Raw genomic sequence first — 12180 nt, forward strand, 5'->3', positions numbered from 1 at the left:
CCCAGATGTGCTCAATTGGATTCAGGTCTGGGGAACGGGCGGGCCAGTCCATAGCATCAATGCCTTCCTCTTGCAGGAACTGCTGACACACTCCGGCCACATGAGGTCTAGCATTGTCTTGCATTAGGAGGAACCCAGGGTCAACCGCACCAGCATATGGTCTCACAAGGGGTCTGAGGATCTCATCTCGGTACCTAATGGCAGTCAGGCTACCTCTGGCGAGCACATGGAGGGCTGTGCAGCCCCCCAAAGAAATGCCACCCCACACCATGACTGACCCACCGCCAAACCGGTCATGCTGGAGGATGTTGCAGGCAGCAGAACGTTCTCCACGGCGTCTCCAGAATCTCACGTCTGTCACATGTGCTCAGTGTGAACCTGCTTTCATCTGTGAAGAGCACAGGGCGCCAGTGGCGAATTTGCCAATCTTGGTGTTCTCTGGCAAATGCCAAACGTCCTGCACGGTGTTGGGCTGTAAGCACAACCCCCACCTGTTGATGTCGGGCCCTCATACCACCCTCATGGAGTCTGTTTCTGACCGTTTGAGCAGACACATGCACATTTGTGGCCTGCTGGAGGTCATTTTGCAGGGCTCTAGCAGTGCTTCTCCTGCTCCTCCTTGCACAAAGGCGGAGGTAGCGGTCCTGCTGCTGGGTTGTTGCCCTCCTACGGCCTCCTCCACGTCTCCTGATGTACTGGCCTGTCTCCTGGTAGCGCCTCCATGCTCTGGACACTACGCTGACAGACACAGCAAACCTTCTTGCCACAGCTCGCATTGATGTGCCATCCTGGATGAGCTGCACTACCTGAGCCACTTGTGTGGGTTGTAGACGCCGTCTCATGCTACCACTAGAGTGAAAGCACCGCCAGCATTCAAAAGTGACCAAAACATCAGCCAGGAAGCATAGGAACTGAGAAGTGGTCTGTGGTCCCCACCTGCAGAACCACTCCTTTATTGGGGGTGTCTTGCTAATTGCCTATAATTTCCACCAGTTGTCTATTCCATTTGCACAACAGCATGTGACATTTATTGTCAATCAGTGTTGCTTCCTAAGTGGACAGTTTGATTTCACAGGAGTGTGATTGACTTGGAGTTACATTGTGTTGTTTAAGTGTTCCCTTTTATTTTTTTGAGCAGTGTACATAGGATGTGTCTATACATAGGATGTGTCAATATATAGAAAAGTACACATTTTTAATTTTTGAAAAATTTGGTTGAAAGAACAGACTCGGTTGACAAAGATTTTTTTGGGGTGGGTACAGCCCTACTAAGCAGTAACTAAGACTGTCTTAGGGTGTGGTTTAGGGGAAGTGGTTATGAGTGGTATGAGTTGAGTGAGTTTCTATGACAAAAACAAACATTCCTGAATTTGAGTGTTGGCAATATTGTGTGACTCACTGACTGTGTGAATGTCAACAGATTAGTCTATACATTTTCTTTGACAGGCCTAGTCAGTACTCACAAGATAAGCAATTTCGGTTTTATGTACGTGCCATCTTTCTTTCCTTACACTTCTATTGTTTCCAGCGTTGTGTGAGTCACGTCGTCACCTCCTGACTGGGTTAGTTGTGTAACCAACCATGTGTCCACTAACACCCCAGCACCCCGGAGGGGAGTCGTAATCAGAGAGCTGCTCTGGGCAGGGATGCCCACGTCAATTACAGCTGTCATTTGTTACCCAGTGAGAGGGCCTGGGCCTCCCTCTGTTATCAACAAAGCAAATTAGGAGGGCCATTGTTGTGAAGTGCTATAGCTGTGATTAACCTGAGATGGCCCGCTGTTCCTTCTTAGTTCAGGATGTACTGAGGGGAAATGGTCAGTCATTTTAATTTTTTTGTCTTGTTCTCAGTGTTTACAAATCCAAAGAGAAATATGACAAGATACATGTTCACTGTCCAATCGTTGCAGTCTCAATGGGTTACTTTTATTGACTAAAGATACATGTTGTCAAATTGTGAGATTGTGAGATTTTCTCATGTTGTTCCCCATGTCATAATTGGGAAATACAATGTGTTACCTTTTATTTAACTAGGCAAGTCAGTTAAGGACAAATTCTTATTTACAATGACGGCCTACACTGGCCAAACCCGGACAACACTGGGCCAATTGTGCGCCGCACTATGGGACTCCCCAATCACGGTCGGTTGTGATTAGGGCTGCAAAGAGTCTGAAACTTTCCGTTAAATTTCCGTACATTTTCCATGGGAAGTTAAGCCCTGGAATTTTACTTAAATTGCTCATAAAAGTTAGCTTATAACAGTGAAGCTTTTTTTGTGGGATACACATAAGGCAATTCTAGGTCTTGTGGTATATTTTGGTTAAACTATCTCCAATTCAATGGAATTGCAACCCTCTGCATGCACAGTGCATTCTTCCATCACGTGCAGTGCACTCTTGCATCACATGTACAGCTGATTCTCAAGATCTTGCACGCTTATGAGATGCTATTGAGCATACACTACTACACTGTCTGAGCCAAGGACTACATGCTTTCTGGTAAGTTTTGATTACAATACTGGGTGGGGTGAATATATTTTATATGACAAACATAAACATCCCTTTTTCAGGACCCTGTCTTTCAAAGATAATTCGTAAAAATCCAAATAACTTCACAGATCTTCATTGTAAAGGGTTTAAACACTGTTTCGCATGCTTGTTCAATCAACCATAATTAATGAACATGCACCTGTGGAGCGGTCATTTAGACACTAACAGCTTATAAACGGTAGGCAATTAAGGTCACAGTTATGAAAACTTAGGACACTAAAGACGCCTTTCTACTGACTCTGAAAAACACCAAAAGAAAGATGCCCAGGGTCCCTGCTCATCTGCGTGAACGTGCCTTAGGCATGCTGCAAGGAGGCATGAGGACTGCAGATGTGGCCAGGGAAATAAATTGCAATGTCCGTACTGTGTGACGCCTAAGACGGCGCTACAGGGAGACAGGATGGACAGCTGATCATCCTCGCAGTGGCAGACCACGTGCAACAACACCTGCACAGGATCGGTACATCCGAACATCACACCTGCGGGACAGGTACAGGATGGCAACAACAACTGCCCGAGTTACACCAGGAACACACAATCCCTCCATCAGTGCTCAGACTGTCTGCAATAGGCTGAGAGAGGCTGGACTGAGGGCTTGTAGGCCTGTTGTAAGCCAGGTCCTCACCAGACATCACTGGCAACAGTGTCGCCTATGGGCACAAACCCACCGTCGCTGAACCAGACAGGACTGGCAAAAAGTGCTCTTCACTGACTGTCAAGAGAATTTTCAATCCCAATGATGATAACTAAACAATTATTTAAGCTTTGACCAATCCCTGAGGTTTGTAAGACCCTGGGTTTAATAATAATTAGGCAAAGACTCAGCTTCTGCAAAAGGTTGGTTCTTTATTCACAAGAACATTCTAAAGTCCAAAATACAAAGACATGTAATTTTATAACTCTCACCCCCACCTACTTCCCCGCACATACACACACATAAACAGTAGGTGGGCTGTATCTCTCCCCACAGTCCACATTCCTCGTATATCACTACCAAGCTGGCAGTTCCATACCGTTCCCTCCCTCCCGAGATTAGAGGGACCTTGACAGTGTCTCTTTTCTGTCGTAAGTTTTTCAAAGTTCCAACCAGGTCAGGTCATGTATAGTTTAATTGTCCTCTGTTTTCTTAGTCACACACACATTTCTCTCCCTTACTTGTCTCGACCAAACCTTATTGGACTTTAGTCTAATTATTCTTAATCCATTTTACATAATCTAATAATTACGTTTCAGGGTGGAATTCTTTAGTCATTAATTTAAACATATAAATTCCCTTATCACTGACGAGTCACGGTTTTGTCTCATCAGGGGTGATGATCAGATTTGCGTATATCATGGAAGGAATGAGCGCTACACCGAGGCCTGCCTCTGGAGCGGGATCGATTTGGAGGTGGAGGGTCCTTCATGGTCTGGGGTGGTGTGTAACAGCATCATCGGACTGAGCTTGTTGTCATAGTAGGCAATCTCAACGTTCTGCATTACAGGGAAGACATCCTCTTCCCTCATGTGGTACGCTTCCTGTAGGCTCATCCTGACATGTAGGCTCATCCTGACATGACCCTCCAGCATGACAATGCCACCAGCCATACTGCTTGTTTTGTTCGTGAAGAGCCCGGATCTCAATCCCATTGAGCACGTCTGGGACCTGTTGCATCGGAGGGTGAGGGCTCGGGCCATTCCCCCCCCCAAACATGTCCGGGAACTTGCAGGTGCCTTGGTGGAAGAGTGGGGTAACATCTCACAGCAAATCTGGTGCAGTCCATGAGGAGGCGATGCACTGCAGTACTTAATGCAGCTGGTGGTCACACCAGATACTTACTTAATTTTGCCCCCTCCCTTTGTTCAGGGACACATTATTCAATTTCTGTTAGTCACATGTCTGTGGAACTTGTTCAGTTTGTCTGTTGTTGAATCTTGTTATGTTCATACAAATATTTACACATGTTAAGTTTGCTGAAAATAAACGCAGTTGACAGTGAGAGGACGTTTCTTTTTTTGCTGAGTTGACATGATTTTTTAACTAGTAAATAGTAGCGTACAGCAAAGTGTGTTTTAAATAATTTATAACTTGTTAACAATTTCTGCTAGATCGTTTTTGCTACCATGTTGGTTTTAGCCTGCTAACTGAGTGTTAATTCACCTGTTTCCATACATGTTTCATTTTAAAACATTTATCTTACAAAGGAGTTGTTTTAATCTAACTGCTTAAATATTTATCTGTACATGGAATTGTATTAGGCTTTCTTTTTTTTTCTTCTAATCTTTACAGGAAAATGTCACGGGCACTATCTGATGTGTGCAGACATTTCACTGCAGCTAATGTAGAAGGAAAAGCTGTGTTCGTTTTCAAATCATATGTGAAGAATGCAACAAAGATGCAGAATCATTTGGCCAAGTGCATAAAGTTCCCTCAGCGCTCACAACAAGCAACGTCTGACAAAAGTCCCTCTACTTCTATTCGAGGTGAAAATTATGAATCAGACACCTTATCAATAGCAACAGCTCATGGTCCTCCTGGAATCAGTAGTTTTTTTGACTCAATGGAGGAACGTAGTCAGAGAAATGCTGATTAATGTCTTGCTCAAGCTGTGTATGCAACTGGTTCACCTCTGATGCTCGCAGGCAATGTGTATTGGAAGAGATTTCTGAATGTTCTTTGCACAGCATACACGCCTCCAACCAGACATGCTTTATCTACTCATTTGCTGGATGCAAATTTCAAGTGAAGGTCAAGCAAATCATAAAGAAAGCAGACTGTATTGCAATCATCTCTGATGGGTGGTCGAATGTTTGTGGGAAAGGAATAATTAACTACATCTCCACCCCTCAACCAGTATTCTACAAGAGCACAGACACAAGGGACAACAGACACACCGGTCTCTACATTGCAGATGAGCTGAAGGCAGTCATCAATGACCTTGGACCACAGAAGGTATTTGCACTGGTGACAGACAATGCTGCGAACATGAAGGCTGCTTGGTCTAAAGTGGAGAAGTCCTACCCTCCCATCACACCCATTGGCTGTGCTGCTCATGCATTGAATCTGCTCCTCAAGGACATTATGGCACTGAAAACAATGGATGCACTCTACAAGAGAGCCAAGGAAATGGTTAGGTATGTGGAGGGTCTTCAAGTTATAGCAGCAATGTAAACTTGGTTGCCATCCGGGCAAATTTGAGGCTTTTTGAGCCTGACGACAACGAGCCATCCTCAACAAGGTTGGAACGTGACAGTGAAGATGATGCCTCAGTCTGATGTTCAAGAGGTGGACATTGAGGAGGTCCAGAAAGAAGACATGGAAGACTGAGAGGAAGACAACCAAAGCTTTAGTTTCTAGACTATCATTTTACATTTTACAGTATGTTGAAAACGTTTTTGGGAGATGCAATGGATCATTCAATATTCCCTTTATTTTGTTGTTCAGTGAAATCATCCCATGTGAAGATTCAACTCATTTAATTAAAGTTCAAGTCGTAACTAAATGGTTTATTTTTTTTATTTTAATTTTAAATTATTTCTATTTAAAGGATTTAATAATTTGCAGTTATGTCTACTTATGACAAGGTGAAAGTTTTGTTTGTCTCCATATGATATGGTAAATATATCCAATGCAATAAACATCTACATTTAAATAAAATGTATATTTATTTTTGCATATATTCCTGTTAATTCTCATATATTCCTGTTAATTCCCACGGAAAGTTTCCACCTCTGAATATTCCCCAAAATGTGCAACCCTAGTTGTGATGCAGCCTGGATTTGAACCAGGGTGTCTGTAGTGACGCCTCTAGTACACCCGGGAGCTCAAATGCAATCCTTTATGCATTCACTTCATTTGTTGACACAGTCAATAGGCTCATCTTCATGGACTCACACAGATGTAACCTACATGTCTGTTCCATTTCATATCCTATTCACATGGATTAAGAGCCAGGATATTAATATTATGATTCATGACTCATCCTGAATAATGGTTGATGAACCGGAGCAATAATGTCTATCTCCTAAGGCCTTCCCACACTGTATGTGCGATGTGTATAATTATTTTGTTTTTTTTAAATCAACCTGGCCGGATTGTATGATTTGCTTCAGTTCCGTCGTCACATTCTGCGATTGGCTTGCGAGGCTGTGTCAGCCTGCAGTGGTGTATTTCATCTGCGCATGTATCAGCATCGCAAGACTCACTCTTATGTTTATGCGTGAGTGAAGTATGCATCTTTGAAATAGTTTTCGCATCCGAACTTTATATGTCCGAAACTTCCCCAAAATAACATGGTCGCTGTGAGAGAGTTTATTTTGATTGGGGATTTTGTGCATTTATCAAAATCCCATGTAGCTTGATTTTCATGTGTCAAGATTATTAGCGAAATCGTTCTTCTTGCAAAGCATGTAAACGTTTTAAATCAAACTATTATATTAATCTGACTATTCACAATAGTTGTATTATTGTGTGCATATTGTGTGGCTGACCTTAACACCAGCCACACTATACGATAAAGGCTCAATTTCTGCCTCTGCGAGAACTTTGTCAGAGCCTACGACCCATACATATGAAAACCAGTAGATAGTGCTGACATCATCCACGTATTCCTATGGAAAACGCCTGATGGCGCATGAAGCGGGAAGTATTTGAATTTGAAATGCACCATGGGGCTGAATGGCACCAAAACATTGCTAAGGATCATGTTGAAAGTGGCCATAACGGGCATCATGGTCGACGTAGTCATTTTCATCCTGCTTGAGAGAGTCTACCTTAATGTCTATGGCATGATGGCGCGAGCCTCCTCGTAGCCTGCCAGCACGTGATTGGTCTGTGTCAGCATGGGGTCCTGTGTGATGACAAAATTTTGTCCGAATGGATTACTATTTAATTAAATCTCAATTTGTTTTGAACTTCAGCGTAATTTGTATGGGATCGAACTTAATCATAAACTAATTTTAGAGCCCAAAACACTCTCCACACCGGACACTGGGGGGCTGCTATGACTGCACGTAGTGGTACTTAATCGGCAGACCTAGACCCTGTCACACTGAATGAGCCAAGACGTCCGACAATCATTTGCAACCTAAGAATTTGCTCACGACATGGATATTTTGTCTGGGACAGCAAAATGGTGGCATAAAACAGCTAAAATCATACAGTCTATGCAGGCCTTTGGCTACCTTTCTACTCTAATCAAACCCCGTGGGCAGTAAATGTCACACCTGCTCCCGCTCTTCCCCCCGCACCAGGCTGCCCTGCATTACGCACTCCTGCCACCATCATTCACCCACACCTGCCTTCCCTCGTCACACGCGTCACTGATAGTTGACTCACCTGAACTCACTCAACCACCTGTTTATTACCTCCCCTATATTTGTCAGTTCCCCAGCTTTGTTCCCGGCTGCTGCATTGTTTGTTATTTGTCTGTGTTACCCGTGTGCTGACGCTGTTCCTGTCTCGTTCCATGTCCGTTCCATATTAAATGTTTGACTCCCCGTACCTGCTTCTCTCCAGCGTCATCCCTTGACAGTAAAGCGAGGGATTTGCACAAACAGAAAGAATTCAGAGTGATATGGCTATATCACAATCAGCCGTGATTGGGAGTCCCATAGGACAGCATACAATTGGCCCTGCGTCGTCCGGGTTTGGCTGGTGTAGGCCGTCATTGTAAATAAGAATTTGTTCTTAACTGACTTGCCTAGTTAAATAAATGTAAAAAAAATATATAGAGTAATGATTTACTTGACCTGTGTTCTGATAAGAGACTGGCGTGATTCTCTTGAGCCCCCAGCCCAGGCATCTAAGTCATCAGGACTTTATAGGAAATGTTATTCCTGAACAATAGATTTGCTGCTGAACGATCTAAAGCATTTGCTCATCCATTTAAGATGTTTCTCAAACAACAACCGCTTTATTGTCTCCCCTGAGAGAAGTTGATGAAGGCCCTTTATATATGTCGGTCTTTATTTTCATTTGCTGTAGGGCTATGTGAAATTGCCTTACAGCCTAGTCTGTCGTCTTCTGTCAGTGTTGGAAGACAATGGTTTCGCATTGTTACTTGCCCTAATCCTTCTCCTGTCATTCTGGCTGCGTAGATGTTTACTGAACCATGAGCAGGAATGGTGGAGGTACTAAACGGGGTCTGGGTAGTGTAGTAATGCATTTTCATGTTCCTCTCTTGCAGGCATTTCAATCTGCGGATGAAGAGGGACACCAGCCTGTTCTCTCCAGACCTCAAGGTAGAGGTATCAGGAGTGGAGGCGCCCTACGACCCCTCCCACATTTACACTGGAGAAATCTTCGGTAAGTCCAGCAATTATGTCTTTGAACGACAAGGTCCTTGTGCACACAGGCACAATTACGATAGTTACCAGGGAAACGCTTCCTGCATCCAATTTGCTTTTGCGTTCATCTGTGGTGTGTGGGTGTGCCAGTGTGTTGTTGTGGGATTGTCAGCATTGGTAGTATGGAGTTCATTGTAAAAGCCCAGCCACCATGAAGCTGTGGTTTTAAACGTTGTTAATGGATATCAGTCTCCTCTCTTTGTCTGTGTGTGTGTGCGTATACGTGTGGAGAATGTGTTAGTCACGTTCCAGTCTCACATCCTCAGGATCCTCCCCCTCCCCGTCCCCCTGCCTGCAGCAGAGCTCACATGTAACAACACAAGGGAAAACAAGGCCAAGGTGTGTCCGTCCGGTCATGTGACATGGTGTGTTTGTGTAAAGCTCTCAGATCCCAATGGGCTCATCTCCACTCCACCTCATCATTTCCAGATGGTGTCATCTCTCTTCTCCTCTGCTGAACAGACTGTAATTCAAATCAGACTCCACTGGAGCACTTCCCATCTCTATCAAATGAAAATCTTGATCTGTTTCCTTTTAGAGAAGCAGCACTGCGTTGTTCCAAGGACGACGACGTTGAAGCCTATTTCTCAGATCTGTATTGTGGTGTGATTTGTAATGCAATGGAAAGGTTTGTCCAGACCAAAAATCCAGCAAGCTTTTTCTTTTCAATAATAAAGGTGGACTTTAGACCGAGTCAGAATAACTGTGCATTTACCCACTGATGTATTAATTTATTGGCATTATTACGGAATCAGAAATCTAGACGTTGAACTTCTGTAGTTGTGCTCTGCTGCAAAGGCCATACTCTTTGTGTCATCTTTACTATCTCCAAATCATATTTATTTTATTTTTTAACACCCTTTTCCCTCCAATTTTCGTGATATTCAATTGGCAGTTAGTCTTGACCCATCGCTGCAACTCTCCTACGGACTCGGGAGAGGCGAAGGTCAAGAGCCATGCGTCCTCCAAAACACGACCCTGCCAAGCCGCACTGCTTCTTCTTAGAACCTCCTTTTCTCCTGGTTTTCAGACATTAACATTTCTGCCAAGATCCTATTACAGCGATGTCATAAAAGCCCCACTCATTTGCTGTGCGCTAGCTAGGTTTCCATCCAATTGGAATATTTCATGCAAATATTCAAATCTCAATGAAAATATGCGCATTTTCCCACCAGTGGTGTGTTTCCAGCAAACATACTCGTTGCAGATAAAAATCTGTGAATTTAAGTTTTCATGTACCGAATAAAAATCTAAAGTTCATTGTGTTTCCAGTGCATTTTAGTAAATGTGCCTACTCTGGTCTCGCAGATAGTCTACAATGCGGGTAGGCTAGTCCACATGATGAGATGATTAAGAGCTAGGATATTTTTTGGGTCAAGCATTGATCATCATGTCACCAGAATAAGACCCTCGATATTTATTGGAAAAGAGCATCAAACTCATCACTGTGGTTTCACCACACTGTGAAGTTCATCAGAACTTATTTCATCTGTAGCCTAATAAACTGCATGGTTTCCCAAGTCGTAGTGGGAGGACCACACATCATATCATCGCGTGACTCCAAGTTTATTTCGATATGATGGTTATTATATCAATATTTGCGCATAAAGGCATTTATAAAGGCCACTGCCTTTTCTTGCATAGTTAATTTTACAGACACAAAGATCCCACTTGTCAAAAAAACAAATGATTTGTAGGCATTTATTAACTTGTATCGAAACTTCCAGTTTCCATCACAGCTGTCGTGATTTAAAAAATATATATATATACACGGTATGCCTTTACTCGCATAAAACCTGTGGATGGAAACGTAGTTACTGATAAGTTTAATTGCCGGACTCACTCTGGCTTACTTAGGGAATAATTAGAAGAGTCAGAAGATGATGCTCATGTCTACTGAGGCCTTGATGTATGACAGAGAACCTTTAGGCTTTACAAAATCAAATCTAAAACCTTGCTTTCCCCCCCATTCTTTTTGTAAGTGGACAGTTTCCATATGAGAGATGAAACGCTGCAAGGAATACTTAATATTGTCCTCAAAGACTTAATAGGTTTTTCCACATTCCCCAAGCTTGATGAGCTTTTTGGCAGTTGCTAATCTTCAGAGAAATAGTGGTCGGGTAATCATCATGCAATCACACTTCAGCAAGCAAGGCCGCTTGCCAAAGGCATAATTGCTGCAATAACGAAGTGTTACAAAAATGGAATACTCTAGAATACTGCAATTAGGGATAAAGATTGCACTCAGAGTTGAATTGCAGTAAGTGGCAACATCTTTCTCTCCTCAACCCTTTTCTGTGTAATACAGTGCCTTCCGAAAGTATTCATATCCTTTGACTTATTCTACGTTTTGTTGTGTTCCAGCCTGAATTAAAAATGTATAAAATATATATTTTTTTGTTCACCCATCTACTACATACAATACCCCATAATGACAAAATGAAAACATGTTTTTTTTGCAAATGTATTAAATGAAATACAAACATTTCACATCCCTGAGTCAATACATGTTATAACCACCTTTTGACAGCGCTTACAGCTGGGAGTCTTTTAAGAGCTTTTGGATTGTACAATATTTGTTCTGTTTAAAATTCTTCAAACTGTCAAATTGGTTGCTGATCTTAGCTAGACAGCCATTTTCAAGTCTTGCCATAGATTCTCAAGTCAAATCTGTGACTAGGCCACTCAGGAACATTCAATGTAGTGTTGGTAAGAACTACAGTGTATATTTGGTCTTGTGTGAATTTGTCTCCCTGTGTTTATTGGGAAGCAGACTGAACCAGGTTTTCGTCTAGGATTTTGCCTGTGCTTAGCTCTATTCCTTTTCTTTTTATCTTAAATAACTCCCTCGTCCTTGCCGATGCCTAGCATACCTATAGCAGCCACCACCATGCTTGAAAATATATAGAGTGGTACTCAGTGATGTGTTGTGTTGGATATGCCCCAAACGCAACGCTTTGTATTCCGGACATGAAGTAAAACAAATTGCCACATTGTTTGCAGTCTTACTTAATTGCCTTATTGTAAACAGGATACGTGTTTTGGAATATTTGTATTCCCTACAGGCTTCCTTCGTTTCACTCTCATTTAGGTTAGTATTGTGGCGTAACTAAAATGTTGTTGATCCATCCTCAGTTTTTTCCTATTATAGCCATTAAACTCTAACTGTTTTAAAGTCATCATTGGCCTCATGGTGAAATGCCTGAGTGGTTTCCTTCCGGCAACTGAGTTAGGAAGGATGCCTGTATCTTTGTAGTGGCTCGGCGTATTGATACTAGTGATGCACCGATATGACATTTTTGGCC

General features: G+C 42.8%; 1 protein-coding gene across 1 annotated transcript in view; it reads left to right on the plus strand.

Annotated features, from left to right (window-relative positions):
• The window catches only part of adam10a (ADAM metallopeptidase domain 10a), an 87707-nt gene that overhangs the window by 50584 nt on the left and 24943 nt on the right, over positions 1–12180 (plus strand). The window contains exon 3 of the mRNA XM_014126901.3: positions 8716–8834. Coding sequence (XP_013982376.1) covers positions 8716–8834 — 119 coding nt within the window. The remainder of the gene's footprint in view (positions 1–8715; positions 8835–12180) is intronic.

Source organism: Salmo salar, chromosome 11 (genome assembly GCF_965601325.2).
Source record: "Salmo salar chromosome 11, fSalSal1, whole genome shotgun sequence".
Taxonomy (NCBI): domain Eukaryota; kingdom Metazoa; phylum Chordata; class Actinopteri; order Salmoniformes; family Salmonidae; genus Salmo; species Salmo salar.